Source organism: Notamacropus eugenii, chromosome 2 (assembly GCF_028372415.1).
Source record: "Notamacropus eugenii isolate mMacEug1 chromosome 2, mMacEug1.pri_v2, whole genome shotgun sequence".
NCBI lineage: Eukaryota > Metazoa > Chordata > Mammalia > Diprotodontia > Macropodidae > Notamacropus > Notamacropus eugenii.
The window spans coordinates 267,023,350-267,040,927 of record NC_092873.1 but is presented as its reverse complement, the minus strand read 5'-3'; the positions used below and the strand labels follow the sequence as shown (position 1 = coordinate 267,040,927).

Sequence of the window (17,578 nt, the reverse complement as noted above, 5' to 3'; positions counted from 1 at the left end):
ACATATAAAACACAGACAAAATAAGAGTTGAGTAATTCTTCCTTTTCTTCACGGTTAATCTTCCCATTAAACCTGAACAAAGGTTCTACTCCCTTTTCTAATCTTTTGTTTTCCCCAATAAATTTATCTTGTTTCTCCCCACTGTCTTTTTAGTCTTTAGCATCCCCTGCCAACCTCAGCTCATTCTGAATACCGTCCCTCACCTCTTGCCAAAACTTAGCCCTCAGTGACTCCAACCATCTACCTCCTTGGCTTCTACTCACAAGTAGGTGATGGCAGCTACAGGAAATATCACAACTGTGCCAACTGAGTACATTACAAATTCATGTTATCCAGCTTCAACTGGGCCTTCACTGACACAAGGTAGTCCTTTTATTTCTCTCTAACTGATTCTGTCTCACTCTCCACAGAAGTTATTCAAAACCTTTTCTTCCCTCTTCTAGCCTCCCCAAACACCCCCTTCCTCCTCTCTCTCAGCCAAGGACCTTGCCTCTTATTTTCCTGAGAAATGAGGCTCACTTTTCTCCCATTCTCTCTCATGACTGGTATATCATAATTTTGGGACTTTATAATAATGTATTTCCCAAACTCCTTATCTGTTTTGTTTACTATTCAAAGAGTCTCTATAATATTTTCATGATAATATTGCTTATCTTTCTGCTTCCCTAGTGATCTTGCCCAAAATATTCTCTATAATATTTTCCCCTATTTGGTTTTCAGATTTCTTCATGAATATATCATGGAATGCTATTTCCCATACCCTTTTACATGTGCTATTTCTTTTGAACAGAGTATACTCTTCCAGAATTATATTCAGTCATGTGTCTCAACTCAACAAGGTTCAGTGATGCCTATGGGAGGGCAGTATGTTGCATATAGACATCTGAAGCCACAGATTCTATTGCTGGTTCCTTTCTTGGACTTTGTCTTTTCTGAATTACTGGACATCCCTACTACTTCCTACAGGGTACTTATTCTCTATGATCTCTAGCTTGGCAGATATGTGATAACTTTTCCCTGCTCTATTCCCTATTCATTAAAAACCCTTCCAATTGGTTTTGCGAGGCTCAAGGCAAATACATTTTTACTAACTCTTGTTAGGTATACTTTATCCATGATCATGAACCCAACTCTTCCTTATTTTAAGTATTGATTCAGGAATTTAAATCTCCATTTTCAGACACTATTTTCTTACCATCTATACCTATAAAACAGAGGACTGGATAATATTTCTAAGATCCTTTCCAATTTCAAAATCCATGATTCCATGAATCATAACCTATTTTTTCTCCCTTCTTCCCTACCCTCAAAATTCCCTTTCTTAGTCCCATTTTCTCAACCCCAATGTAAGAATTCAGTTTAACATGATATGGTATTTTTGCTGGCTCGAAGGCTAAAAGTCTTGGTAATGTATGGGTACCTTATATTTTAACATCTGGTCTTTTCTTGTGAAGGAGTCATTTTGGAGCTACAGAATACATGATAAATATATTATTATGAAATACTTCTAATAAAGTTAATTTTAATCCTACCTGGGATGTCTAGTGTTGTGGGCTGTACCAGTTCTGGCTGCTTCAGCTGATTCCCAAAGTACACAAACCACTCCTTTATTATGGGGCAGGATCTGCAAGCATCTAAATAAAGACAGATGAAAAAGTATAAATGAGTATTGACATTTGTTACAGTTGGAAGTGTGATGAAAACACTTGGTGCTTTCTTTCTAGCTTTTATAGCCACAGCAAGGATACCAGTCTGGTCCTACTGCTGTTGTTGAGTTGTTTCAGTCATATCAGATTCTTCATGACCCCGTCTGCGGTTTTCTTGGCAAAGATGCTGAAGAGGTTTGCCATTTCCTTCTCCAGCTCATTTTACAGATGAGGGTTAAGTGACTTGCCCAGGGCCACACAGCCAGTAAGTGTCTGAGGCCAGATTTGAACTCAGGAAGATGAGTCTTCCTGATTCCAAGTCTTGTGCTCTATGTAATGTGTCACCTAGCTGCCCCACAGTTATGTCCTATTAGGTATTCTTTCTGATAATGCTTTTTTTTCTTAGCAAGTCAGTATCTGGCTTTATGCCTTCAGAAATATGATACTTAAGAAGCCCTGCACTTGGAAGTCACAGTAGGAAGATTTGGGTTCAAATCCTGCTCAACCATGTACTAGTTAGGTGACACTGAGCAAGTCACTTAATTTCTCTCAGTTTTAGTTTCATTATCTGTAAAACTGGTCCAACAACTGGCCTTATAATAGAGTTGTGAGGGTTGTGAACGTGAAAACACTCTCTAAACTCCAGAGTGTTATACTTTGCATAACATTTAAAGATGCAATTTAAAAAAATTATTGTCATAATGGGATATTTTAAAAGAAGTTAAAAATTTCAAGTCCTAAAACATTGGCCCATTTTTGCAATGAGAAAACATTTCTGAGAGACAATATAAAAGAAAAGTATGATACAAGTCTGAAACACCAAATAATATGAAGCACAAAATATGTCCATAACTGCTTTGGTCAATATTCTCTCCTTGTTTCAGAAATTTACCTTTTTTTTTTTTAGTCAACAAACTTTTCTTGATAGCCTTTTCATACCTAAATGGCCTTTTAATAAATGTCTCTTGATTACTAGAATTAAAATTACAGGGTATTTACATTATCTCAACTAATTTTTTAAATGGGTACCTTTTGTTTTGGATACTTTAGGCATCGGTGGGTATTTCTCCCCATTTGTGATGCAATAACAATCTATATGCTACTTTTCATCTTACGCTACTCTTGTCTATATTCACTTATACATCTTTATAAAGGGGGTAATCATAATGTAGTAGAGGCCTTCCTGTAATACATTGCCTGTTGATATCAATAAAGCACATGGGCTGTTCATTACCTAGTCTGTATTTTTTCCTCATAAATAACCTATTGATTTCCTTTTTCAGTTCTATATCTTCCTGATGAGAGTATTTCTTCTACACAATTCTGAGTTATGTTGCCTTATTTTAAAATCTGCTTTGCATCGATTTACCTTCAAATAAATTCCAACCTAAAATGTCATAATTTTCAGCCAATTTCTTTAAGCCCCAAGTGTATTCTTTTTTCATTTATTCCCATTTACTTTTCCTAGAAAACAGTAGTTCTTCTGGTTTTTCCTTTTTTCCTTTTTGTATTTTTTCATAATGGTCTTTCTGTATTTCTTTATGTTTTCCATATTTGTTTAACTTAATTGCATTTTATTATTAACATTATATACCACAATTTATTTTCATATTTCCTTAATTTTGGACATTTAAGTTGATTTTAGTTTATTGAAATTAAAAATTATTTTATATAGTTCTAGAAATGTTAGCAAAGGCATTTAGAGAGAAGGAGATAAAAGCAATCACACTAGTAAAAAGCAAAGAAATTACCCCTATTTGGTGGTAAAATGATGGCTTAGTTAGAAATCCCCAAAGAATCATCAAAGAAACTAAGATAGTAGCTTTAGCAAGATAAAACATTAGCTTCAGCAAATTCTAGATCCTAAACTATACTACAAAGTCATAGCCATCAAAACAATTTGGTACCAGTTAGGAAATAGAGAGACTTATCCCAGATTAGGGATGTGACAGAAGCAAATGAGCACAGTAATCTGGTGTGATAAATCCAAAGATTCCAGTTACAGATATGTTATATCCCATATATATTTAACAGTAAGTCAGATAGCAAGGTCCAATGGTCCTCAGAGTATAACAACAAAGCAGATGATAATACAATTTCTTTATTGGGTTTTCCATGAATAAAACCATATGTTCATTCACTATTCAACAAAAACTATTGGGAAAACTGGAAAGTGGTTTGGTAGAAACTTGGTGTAGACTAACATCACACCATATACCAAGATAAACTCCAAATGGGGACGCGATTTACACATAGCAGATGGCATCATAAGCAAATTAAAGGAACATGGAGGAAATTACCTGTCTGATCTATAAATAGGGGAAGAGTTCATGACCAAACAAGAGACAGAGATTCACAGGAGATAAAATGAACAATTCTGAATATATAAAATTAAAAGGGTTTTGCATAAACAAAACCAATGTGGCTAAAATAATAAGGGAATCATGAAATTGGGGGGAAACCTTTGTAGCAAATTTCTCTGATAAAGGCCTTGTTTCTGAGATATAGAGGGAAGTGAGTCAAATTTATAAGAATAAAAGCCATTCCCCAGTTGATAATGGTCAATGGATATGACCTTACATCTATCAGATTGGCAAAGCTTATTAAAAAGGAAAATGACAAATGCTAGTGAGGCTATAGGAAAACATGTACTTTGATGCACTACTAGTGGAGCTGTGAACTGATCCAACCATTCTTATAAGCAATTTGGAACTATCCCCAAAATCTAATAAACTAGGCTTGCCCTGTGACCCAGGGATACTACTACTAGGTCTATGGCCCCAAAGAAATCAAAGAATGAGAAAAAAGACCCACACACAAAAATAACTGTTGTAGCTCTTTCTGGGGTGGCAAAGAATTAGAAACTGAGGCAGTGCTCATCAATTTGGGAATGGCTGAATAAGCTATAGTATGTAAGGTTAGGAATACTATTGTGTGGTAAGAAATAATGGAGAGGAGGTTTTAGAAGAACCTGAGAAGACTTGTACAGATTCATGCAAAGTGAAGTAAGCATAACCAGGAGAACAATTTCTACAAAAATAACAATACTGTAAAGCTAGACTTTGAAATATTTAGGAATTCTGATCAACACAATGACCAACCATAATTCCAAAGGACTCAAGATGAAACATGCTATCCATCTCCAGATAGAGAACTGACAGACTCAGAGTACAGAATGAAGCATATGTACTTAACTATGTTTGTCTCCTAAACATGTGCCTCACTACCACTGTATTTTAAGTTTATGCTTATTCTCTTTCCCCTTTGAGTCTGTGTGTCGTCTTTGGAAAATGAGTTCCATGTTTCTGAGAGAGAAATGTTTTGGAACAACTATTGCTGCTATACCTTTTGAGCAAATGCCTTTTCTAAAAAGCTAACTGAGTCTGCTGGCTAGATGGGTTTGAGTAGTCACACAAAGGGCTACCCCTCTGGGAACCCTACGTGCCAGTGCTAGGGTAAATATGGGGTTATAGTAAAGAGATGACAAATGCACAAACAAATAATGTTTTTTTTTAGCATTTATGGTACTTGACAGTCCTCCACTAAAACTTTACTCTAATACTTCACTATAATATAGATAATATAGTACAGGTAACAAGAAAGTAGAAAGAGTATGAGTATGAATCCACTGATCAGTCTAGCAAAAGCAGGAAGTGATGCATTTTTTAGCCAAAGAAATTCACTGTGGAGGGATTGTGATCTGTGTTTGTTGTAACAATAACAATAATTTAGATAGCACCTAGTATGTGCTAGGTATTGTGCTATGTACTTTACAAATTAATACCTCATTTGATCCTCACAACAACCATGGCTGGTTATTATTATCATAATCACCATTTTACAATTGAGGAAACTGGGGCAAACAAATTAAATGCCCAAGGTCACAAGTATCAAGGCTAGATTAGAACTCAGGCATTCCTGAATGTAGGCCCAGTGTTCTGGGTCTTGACAGTATATCTGCAAAGTATTTTACTTGATTGTATATTTGCAAGGGATTTTATGATCATGTCTAGATGGGAACAGATGAAGAAGTCCACTGTATTAAGGTGGGATGAGCTACAAAGTAGGAATTAAAAGCTACCTTTTATTTGTCTACCACAAAGACACTGGCTTTCTGTGACAGTGTAATAGTAATTTAAATGGAAAGCTCTTTCTCATTCATTAATAGGCCCATATGATCTGCTTAAATCACCTGGAAGCCTAAGTCACATGTGGTGGGAGGAGCTTGCCGAACAGGCGGAACAGGAAGCATGGAGCATAACTGGGGGGGGAAATAAGTGAGAACGGAGGAGAAAGGATGCAGGCAGGCAGGGAGGTATGGCCAGGCTTAGGCTCATGAGTGTTTGCTTGTGAGACGACCCTGGCTGAGGGAGAGGAGGCTTGAGAATGGCTTTGCTCTCTGCTGAGATCATGTTTATTAACTTCTTGGTTGCTATGAGGATTTTGCTTTTGGTTCTGGGATTTGGCTTTCTGGTGTCTAAACAAATGTTTTTCTTCTGCCTTCTATATAAAGAGTCTTTTATATTTTGCGATTGAGAACTATGCTGGCATCTTCATAGTTATCACCAGTGTTGTGAATATTGGCGATACAGTCAATATGTAACAGAATTATATATCAAAGTTCCCTTCTTTATAGACAAGAGGTAAAAATATGAAAAAGCACCCTGCAAAATTAAAACATATATATGTGTGTGTGTGTGTTTATGTGTAGGCAAACATGCACACATTTAAAGATAAATTTAGTAGATTGTGTGACACTGTCATAACAAGTCCTTCAAATAATCTGTGACTGACATCTGCCTCACTACCCTAGCTAACCATAAACTATAAAAGTAGATTTAACTTTTGAGTTTTAGTTAGTATTATGGAAATTCTGGTCTGGTATCCATTTCCTCTATAACCACAAATGACTCAATTAGAAATTTTCTTTTCCCTACAAGCCTCCAGAATCCATTGTCATTTCTGAAGGCAAAGACTCCAGCATACACAATAACTTCTGACAACATAAATGTGAGGGTCAATTTAATTTGTTAATCTTAAAGATGAGAGTAATTCCATCATTCACAAAAATCAGCCAAGTGTTTATGCTTTACTGTGTACTGTTTTAATTGTTAGCAGTATATAGGTGTAGACATTTTCAGATTATTTATTTTAAAAAGGACAATTTAGTTCTAGATTATAACAGAAAATACTGCCTTGAGCAATCAATAGGGTTAATAAAAGCTTTAGCCTAACCTGACCTTTGCCTTCTGTCCTCATGTAACAAGCAGTAGGAAAATAAAACAAAACATTTTAGTCCTCACTAAAAAGATAAGGAGATATGAATGTATACATGTATCTTTATCTCCAAACATACATATGTATATGCATACTGTTTCCATGACTATAACTTACACCATTTACAGGATGCTAAATATCCAGATAAAAACTTTAAAAATCAATCAAATATCCAAAAATTTTGCCAGCACAATGTCAAGACTCTTTGTTTCTGCAAAGATTCAGGTACGTGATTTTTTCAATCCTTATTCAACTTTTTCTTTTAAAAAACATTTCCACATTTCCTCTATCCTTAAAAAAAAACCTCTACTATTCCTTTTGCAACTAGTGTCTGTGATAAAGGCCTCATTTCTAAAATATATAGAGAACTGAGTCAAATTTACAAGAATACAAGTCATTCCCCAACTGATAAATGGTCAAAGGATATGAACAGGCAGTTTTCAGAGGAAGAAATTAAAATTATTTATAGTCATATGAAAAAATGCTCTAAATCATTATTGATTAGAGAGATGCAAATCAAAACAACTCTGAGGTACCACATCACAACTATCAGATTGGCTAACACGACAAAACAGGAAGATGATAAATGGTGAAGTAGATGTGGGAGAGTTGGGACACTAATTCATTGTTAGTGGAGCTGTGAGCAATTTGGAACTATGCCCAAAGGGCTACAAAAATGTGCATGCCCTTTGACCCAGCAATATTGCTTCTAGGACTGTATCCCAAAGAGATCATAAAAATGGGCAAGGGTCCCACATGTACAAAAATATTTATAGCAGCTCTCTTTGTGATGGCCCCAAACTGGAAATCAGAGGGATATCCACCAACTGGGGAATGGCTGAATAAGTTGTGGTATATGAATGCAAAGGAATACTATTGTGCTATAAGAAATGATGAACAGGAAGACTTCAGAGAGACCTGGAAAGATGTATATGAACTGATGCTGAGTGAAAGGAGCAGAACCAGGAGAACTTTGTGCACAGCAACAACCACAGTGTGAGAGGAATTTTTCTGGCAGACTTAGGCCTTCATAGCAATGCAAGGACCTAAACAATTCCCAGTGGACTCTTGAAGCAAAACGTCTTCCACATTCAGAGAAAGAACTATGGAACTGGATGGCAGAATGAAGCAGACCATTTTCTCTTGTGTTATGTTTTGTTTTGTTTTGTTTTATGATTTCTCCCATTCATTATAATTCTATGCAACATGACTCAGGTGAAAATGTATTTATTAGGAATATATGTGTAGAACCTATATAAGACGGACACTGTCTTAGAAAGGGAGGGGAAAAGGGTGGGGAGGAAGAGGAAAAAATCTAAGATATATGGAAAGGACTGTAGAAAACTGAAAACAAATACAATAATTTAAAATAAAAAAAAAACTTCTACTATTCTTGCTAGCTATCTTCCCATATCTCTTTTTACTTTCTTAGCAGAACTCCTAGAAAAAAAAAAATCTACAGTAGGTACCCTCACTTCCTCTCTTCTTACTTTGCAGTGGGGCTTCTGACCTCATCATTCCACCACAACTGCTCTCTCCACAGTTACCAATGATTTCTTAATTGCCAAAACCTAATAGTATTTTCTCAGTCCTCTTCTTCCTTGATTTCTGTAGCATTTGATATGTTTGTGTCTACTCTCTCTTCTTTGGGTCTTTAGGACACTAGTCTCCACCAGTCTATCTGGATGTTCATCCACATCATAACCACTAACTGTGGGTATCCCTCAAGACACTGTCCTTGGCCCTCTTTTCGGTTCTCTATTATTTAATTTTGTGATTTCTTCAGCTCTCATGGGTTCAATGACCACGTTTAAGATGATGATTTCCAGTTCTACAGATCCAGCAAGAGTCTCTCCATCTCCCATCTCCATGCTCCCCATGTCTCTTGTGTCTGTAATGCTTCTCATTCTCAGCTATACTTCTTAGAATCTCTGGTTTCCGCAGGACTCTTCAAATGTAACCTTCCATAGGAGTCTGTTCCTCCCCTTCTGCCCTCTCCCCACCTCCCAGCTACAGGTGTCTTTCCCTCTGTTATCTTATAGGTGCCTATTGATATTCACATTGTTACGTCTTCAGGATGTAAGCTCCTTGGGGGCAGGAACTGTGTTTGTTCTTTGTATCTCCACCACTTACCCCTTGGCTTGGCACATAGTCAACATTTAATAAATGCTTGTTGTTTTGAAGCAGAATTTTTTGTAGAGGCAAAGAAGTCAGTTGACTGAGGAATAACTAAACAAATGTGGGATGTGAATAATAGAATGAATCTGAAGAACACAGAGAAGCATGGGAATTCTTATGTGAACTGATAAAAACTGAAGTTATCAGAACCAGGAAAATTATATACATGATGACCACAATGTAAATGGAAGGAAAGGCAATAAAAGAAATGGAATGTTACATAATTATAATGACCAAGTCTAACCCTAAAGTAGAGACAGGAAAGATGCACTTTCCTCACTTCTTTGAAGAGGGGAAGGAATATGAGTACAGAACAATTTAAGTATCAGACTCAAATCATACACTGTTAACTACTTTCTTGCCCCTGTTGGTTTAAAAAGCATTTATTATAAGAGTTAGTTTTCTGGGTAGGGGAGGAAAAAGTGATATATTTGGAAATAAAGATGATGTACAGGCAAAAGATAGCAATAAAAACAAAAAATACAGATTTTCCAGAGAGGAAAAATTAAGTTTCTATATGTCCTCATACAAATGTGGTTGTGATTTTAAAATTCTACTTAATTTTGAATTATATAAGCATTTAAAAACAAAACACAAGGAGTCTTGTAAAGGCATTAGGAAATTTTTTTTTTTATCCTTATGTAACAAGAGACTGGGATTGTCCTGTTAGAGCCTTGTCCTTATGAGCATGCTCTGCTGATATAATCCCCATATGGACTTCAGAGCACAGGTATTGTTTCAAGTCTATTTGAAGAAAAGAAGCCTTTCAACTGGCTTCTGAGCCAGAACTAAGAATGCTTACAAGTGGCACTAACTAGATGATTTGGGCTCTCTCTTTCATCTGGCTGCATTCAAAAGAGGAGTGCGGTAAGCCTCTGGGTAGGGAGAGAGCTCCCCACCCAGGCCACCAGGCAAGCCATATATATGTTTTTTTCTCATGTCTGCCGGGTCTGTTCTTTCCTGCTCTTAGGTGAAGGAGTATTGGACAAGGGTATGACTTTGTGAGCTTCTAAAGGTCAGGAGAGGTAGGGGTCCATGTTCGATTTTACTGACAGTTGAGACCAGTGAGAAGTGAAGTTCTGGGCAACCTACTTGCATCAACATAGAAGTGAACAGAAGGCACATAAGAAGAGATAATTCATCCAGGAGCTATGCTGAACTGGCAAGTGAAACTGGTGGCGTGAATGGTTTATACAAACTGCTTTCAGTTAGAGTTAATCCTTCCCAGGCACCCACGTGATATAAGAGAGAGTAAGCCTCCAGGTATTGAGGAAGAATGATTGGTGACTTCTAGGCTTGCAATGTAAATACTATTTTGTAAAAGCTAACTCACTGTTACCTGGTTAAATGACCCAGGAGTGATACTGGGAAAGAAAACACCAGAATGAAAGTTTAAGTTGCAGGCATTCAACAGACATCCCCAGTCCTTCTATGGTAGCCCTAGATCTCTGAGGGGGAAATGTAGCCTAGCTCTGGGGGACCCAACTCACCAATGAGAGTCTAAATTGGGATAATGGTGCTCAGAGTTTATAAGGTCAACACTTAAAAGAAAACAGACATTTCTGTGAGTCGGATGGGCTGAAGGAAGTTTTGCAAAGAAATCAATGAACTTGGCAGTGTTCCTGTTTATTCAAACTGTGCCAATTACCTGACATTTCCAAACTCTCCAACTTCTCCATGACCATGTATGAAAATTCATGATTAAGACTCATATAACTGGATAAAATGGTAAAAGAAAAGGTCTTAATCATTTTTTAGTTCTTTCAAGGAACTGTCCTTATGCTAAACCATCCTTAGGGACTATTTCTATTAACTAGAAAATGCAGTATTTCTATTATTTTTACCTAGTCAGATGTGGCTGAGACCACAAAAAGAGACAATGGATATATTTTTCACACATTCTAGATTCCCTTATTGCCCAATAACTTTTAAAGTTGCAAAAAGTGGTTTAGCTATTTATGTAGTCAGGTAGGATTAAAAACGTGGTCAGGAAAAAAGTGAGGAGATGGATATAGGGGCCTGGGACCTCATGTGTGCCTGTAGTTTTATTTTCTTTTTGGCTACCTTGCTGAGCATATGGGGAGTGGATAACAGATGCAACTCAAATACCACAGTGGAGAGGTGCAATCTAATATAAAGGCATCTCTCCCCTGATAAGCACAACTGTAGCACACACACAACAAATATCCTTTTTTCCTCTTTAAAAATCAGTGCCTTTCATTTTGTTTTTGCATCACATTTATTTCCCAATGTGACCCCTTTTCTCAGGGGCATTGAACCTTCCCTTGTAACAAAGAGAAACAGTTTAATAAAACAAATGCAAAAGTAAACAGATCTAATAGCATAAACAACATTCCACCAGCTCAGACTGTCACATCTCTACTGGTAAGAGGAACCAAGAAATGTTATTCAAACAGCATCATGGAATTCAGGATTTTAAACATCAAGCTAGTGCTTTAATGGATCAGTGCCTGAGAGTCCAAAGTTGTAGATGTTAAAAAGTAAGCTGATTAAGGATCCACTTGTGCAAAAATATTTATAGCAGCTGTTTTCATAGTAGTACTAAAGTAGGAACTAAGGTGGTACTACTTCCTGCCACCCACCTCCACCCAGAGAAGTGATGAACTGAATAAGACATGTTTTTAGACATGGCCAAGGTGGGAATTTGTTTTTTAAGTGTTCAGTCTGAGGAGGGGCAGTGGAAAGGAGAAAGAATTTAAAACATTTTAAAATTTGAACAAAAAAGCAGATCAGAGAAAGAAAGACATACAATATAAGGGTGTGTGCCTTGTTTCAGGGCAGATAAAAGAAATTTAAGTGGTCTGAGAAAACTTTTGGTTTTGATTTTTTTTCCAATCATAATTAATCAATCATCAGAGTAGTATTATTTAAGTTTTAAAATATCTTCTATCACCTGCCTGAAATTAAAGCATTTGAGTTATCTCCTCTGTTTTTAAGACATTCAGGTCAAATTCCACCTTTTTAGGATTTCCCCTAGTCTCCAAAAATTTCTTTCACTGAGATTATATTGCATCTGTCTATAGATTGCAAACATATAATTGTTTGTATGTTATCGTTTCCATTAGATCCTTAAGAGCAAGGACTATGTTTTTGCCTTTTTTTTAACATCCAGAGCTAAACAGTGCCTGGCATATACTAAGTGTTTAATAAATGCCTACTGACTGACTGACTGATTTTCGTCACTGAGTCCCCTCTAAAAATCTTAATGTTCCTAAAGAAGCAATATATATATCAATTTTTAGTCATCTTTGGTAAGGTGATAATTATGTGAAAGCAGATCTCTTTTTGATGATGGAAAGAAGAAATAAATATTGAAAATAAAGCCCTGTTGGGGAACGGCAGACCTGCTGGAAGGGACTTTGGCAGTCCAGAGAGCAGCATATGAATGTATGACTTGAAGGTAGGATAAGAGGAGTGCACCAAAGACAAACTTAAACCAGTAGCAGTTTTCTCCACTTGCCCAGCTCACCATACCAGAGCTAAACTAAACAAGGTATGATTCCTGCTCCTCTGAAGTCAACAATCTACAATTCTAAACAACAGTGGCAATGTCTCTATACACAGCTCCTTTAATGGTTTGAACTAGTATAAATGAGTTACTAGTCAATGGATGAACAAACAAAAGTTAAGCAAACATAACTTTTCAGATTCTAAAATGAAATCATCCTCAGAATCTACTTTGGCTACATGTAAGATATAAATTTTTTGTAAGTACAATTTTAACCTAACTTACATAAGCTTAATAATGAAGCTTTTTTTTCCAACCCAGGTTAGAGTCATATCTTTGGAGGTATGCCTCCCTTAAATATAGATCAAATAATATTTTGAATGCATCAGAATTTAAATGCAATCTATTGCAAACAATAATATTGTCAGGTTTTTTTTTGGAGTCAAATCCTGCAAATGGAAAAATAACTTCTTAGATTTTTGAACCAAATTGGTATTTTCATCTTTTGGGTTTGCTTAAGGAAGGTTATGCCTGTTTATTGGAAGCAAAATCTAAATAATATTCTGAAAGACAAGAGTGGTTTCTGGAGTTTTGTTGAAGCTTTTTTTTTTTAATACCTCAATCATTTCCAGATTTAGCATAAACACACATACAAGACTCTTTAAAGTTTTAACTCACAAAAGATTATTTTCTGCTGAAGCATTTAAAAAAGGGGAAATATGGTACAAAAAGAAAACGTAAAAAATATTAAAATGAATGAATGAATAAAAAAGCATTGCTTAAGGGCTTATGGTGTGCCAGGAAAAAATAGGGAAAAAACTATATGACTCTTTTCTTGTTCCTCAATCAGTTGTAAAAAAAAGACAGTTCTTGAACAGTGAGCCCTCCCCTTTAGATGATGAAATCTTTGGCTTACAAAAAAGTAAATAAAAAATACCCAGGTTATAATTGACTATAATATTATGTTCTGCAATGCTATTTTTTTTTCCCAGTAAATCTACTTTATGTACAAGTCACTTTTACTTTAAAGTTGTCAAGTGTCTGTTTTCCAGTTTCTATAGATTAGTGCAGTTGAATGGAAGGAGCCCAAACACCAGGGTTCTGGATTCCACCTCTGCTACTTACTGGCTTTGTGACCTTGGGCAAGGCATTTAATTTCTCTGAGCCTGTTTCCTCCAGATCAGTCAACAATCAATCAATAAGCATTTATCAAGTGTCTACTATATGTCAGACATTGTGCTAGGCATTGAGGATACAAAGAAAGAGGTGAAACATTTGCTCTCAAGGAACTTACATTCAATTGGCAGAGACAACACTTACTTATATATAAATATAAGCAAAATATATGCAAAATAAAAGCAAGGTAATGTTTTTGAGGGGAGAAAGGAAAGGCACTAGATGATTCATGTAGGTGAGGCATGAACTGAGCTTTGAAAGAAATGAGGAATTTTAAGACATAAAGAAAAGGAGGGAGTGCCTTTTAGGCACTCTTAAGGATGGGAAAGGGAACATCATGGCAGGTTGGGGCCCATTTGTGAAGGGAGTTAAATGTCAAACAGAGGTATGTATATATTTGAGTCTAGATGTAATAAAGCGTCATTGGAGTTTATTGAGCAGTAGAATAAAAGGAAAAACCAATGTTTTATTATAATCATTTTTCCAGTGGTGGAGTGAATGAGATAAAAAAAGGGAGATGAGGCACAAAGACCAATTAGGAAGCTACTGGGATAGTTTGGATGACGTAATGAATCCTTGAACTAAGATGGTGGTTGCATGAACAGAGAGAAGGGGATGGAGTTAAGAAATGTTATGGAGGTAGACTCTAAGATTTTTTCCAGATGGAAATTTGTGACTGTTATCTACGTTAGGAAGACACTATTTTGGCAGAAAGATTATTAGACTTGGTACCAGAAGATCTGTGTTTGACCCCTGGCTATGTGACTCAGGGCAAGTTCATCAAGGGATCAGGATATCTGTATTATCTACCTTACAGAGATGTTATGAGAAAAGGGCTTTGTAAACTAAGATGCAATAAAATGTTGGCTAATTTTATTATAGATAATAACACAATATCTGATATTTATCTAGTATTTTATGATCTACTAAGCATTTTTTGCATATTATTACATGTCTTTCAAAGCAACCCTATGATGAAGGTGCTATATGTATTATTGGGCCAGTTTTACAGATGAAGAAACTGAGATTCCATGAAGTAAAGGGACTTTCCCAAAGGTCACATAACTAGTAGGTGTGAGAGGCAGGATCCACACCCAAATCTACCACACTTTCCACCACAACCTCTCTAAAAACATCATTTCTTCACAAATTAAGCTATGAATTTAATTAATAATTATAACATTAAGACTTAGTATAAGCAAAGAGTACTTAAGAAACAACATGAACAAGCAAAAATATGAACTAGGACCAGCAATAATTTATTTTCAAAGCATGGTATATAGGGAGTCAAAAGCAATGAATAATTTATAGAATCTTTAAGAGGTAGAATGGGTCAGGAAGGGAATGGCCAAACCAGAAAGGAAGGACATTAATAAAAAACGGTTTTTCCTAAACTATCAGAGCTTGTGATAACCTACAAAGAAGCAATGGAACAGGATAGAAAAAAGTAGACAAAAAAACATTGTATTGGTATCCCTGAAATAGTAAAAGAAGTAGGGGAAGACCTCTGGTGAACTGAATGAATCCTCTATGAGGAATTTGAAAAAAGAATGGATTCTCAAATCAAATAGGCTGAGAGTGTGTGAATAACTTAGGAGATGCACCAGTGGAAGAAGTACCCACACACTACTGACACTGAAGTTGTCCTCAAAAGAATTTATATTCATAAATAACAAAAAAATAAAGTAAAAAGTATCTTAGCTAATCTCATAAAATATTTTAAATCAACATTGTTATTTTCATCCTATTTAAGGAAATGTTTTGATATGAAAGGAAATTTTTCTTGATGAAGATCACATTTTTTAATTAATACAGTCTATTCTCAATTATGTGCAGGAAGGCACAAATGACCTTCAAGAACAGAGGTCAAAAGTAATAAAAATGTTATTTTCTGTATTTCATTATATGAGTTATTTTAAAGATCAGTATTACTTTCCTTGTTATGTTTAAGTGAGAGTAAATATTAAAAGAGCTTGAATTCTGTGAGCTGTGGGAAAAGCTGGGTACTACAAAGAATTATGCTGAAGATTTAAAAGGTAGCTCCAGAAAACCAATAGACATATATTCAGGTGTTGATTATACTGAGATATTTCTAACATCACCACCTTTGGATTTGCTAATATGTTTATTTTCTAGTTATAATATCTGTACTACACCATATTGGTACATTTTGACAAGAGTAACTGTTAGTTCACATCCTATGGAGGAAGGGTTCTTAACCTGGGACAGATTTTAGAGTTTCATGGATTTGGACAGGGAAAGAAAATTACTTCTTTATTTCTACTAACCTCTAACTTAAATTTAATATTTCCTTCAATTATGGATATAGGCAACAAGCACTACTCTGAGGAACAGTCCACACTGCTAAAGGGATCTATGACACAAAAAAAGATTAAGAAACCCTGTTTTAGAGGACCCTCTCTTTAGTGCTAAAATACAGGTTTCTTAGGCCACACTCCATGTAAAAACCAACTGTCACAAATTGACCATGTGGTACTAATCAGTGTCTATATTAGCAGCAAGGCTTTGAATTGGAGGTAGATTCTGGATTACCAAAGGTATGGCTGGCTCGGAGCACAGGATGCTTTTGAGCGTCTTTTGTCCCAACTTCATTCTTTAACCTATGGCTATTGGGCCTTGTTCAACATAAAGTGTGATTATGGTTACCATTACATATACTGTCACCATTCCTGGAGATAAGTCCTTATTCTCTTTGCTAGTACATAATGAAAGGTGAGAGAAATTAATATACTATTATATGAATAACTAATTATTAATTTGTGGCCTACTCTTTTCCTTTCATGTGTGTTAAATGCCAATTCCTGAAAAGGCCAGTGGATCTCTAAAGAGAATGGCTGAAGTAATGAGACTTGTTCCTAGCCCTCAAGGCACATGTTTATTGGATCTCAAGTGGGAGACCTAATTTCTATTTAAGAATACAAAGAGAATTCAGTTTGGGTGACCCTTTGCCTGGGGGATGAACCCTCTGTCCTTGATCCCCTCCATTAGAGTGTAGGCCCGCTGGAGTGGGGAATCTGTGGCCTCAAGGCCATATATGAACCTCAAGGTCCTCAAGTGCAGCCCTTTGATTGAATCCAAACTTTACAGAACACATTCTTTTAATAAAAGGCTTTGTTCTATAAAACTTGGACTCAGTGAAAAGGTTGTACCCAAGGACCTACAAGGCCACATGAGCGAGGCCTTGTGCAGGTTTCCCACCCTTGGGAAGGACAACCCAGCTCCTGAGGGAGAAAACTAGACAGAGAGGTCCAGATGAAAATGCTTCCCCTGCCCAGATGACTTGAAGCTGCTGTGTTTCATGATCAAGCCATATTCTCAGAAGAAAGAGGTGAAGATTTTTTAGACCACCTCTTCATTAAATGTACACCAATCAGGGTTGACTTTCACTTGTCAAGGCACTTCCCTTTCAGAAGGAATTTAAGGTTTTTCAGAATCTTCCTTGAAGTCTTTGGATTTGAGAGAAATCACTGACCATCAATTAATTAACTGCTGGCTAGTCCAATTAATAAACTGATTATTAATTACCAGGAATGCTTTCTCTTAGGATCTTAATTTATCACAAAAGACTGTGGAACAAAATTTAATTATATGAAATACTGAGAATATTTTAACCTTCACTGACATATACACACACACACACACACACACACACACACACACACACACACACACGTGTGTGTCTATACCTAGAGACACATGTACATATATATGGAGAGACACAGAGGCAGACATTATTTTGTTCAAAAAAAATTTGGCTGGATTTGTAAAGACATTGGTATAGGGCAGTCACTCTCTTGAGGAAACTTTCCGT

At 36.2% G+C, this 17,578-nt stretch overlaps 1 protein-coding gene across 4 annotated transcripts in view; it reads right to left on the bottom strand.

Annotated features, from left to right (window-relative positions):
* Window positions 1-17,578, bottom strand: part of FAM120B (family with sequence similarity 120 member B) — a 114,757-nt gene that overhangs the window by 75,395 nt on the left and 21,784 nt on the right. For all 4 annotated transcript variants that reach the window (XM_072643953.1, XM_072643951.1, XM_072643952.1 and 1 more), the window contains one exon: window positions 1,533-1,634. In XM_072643953.1, the coding sequence (XP_072500054.1) occupies window positions 1,533-1,634 (102 nt within the window). The remainder of the gene's footprint in view (window positions 1-1,532; window positions 1,635-17,578) is intronic.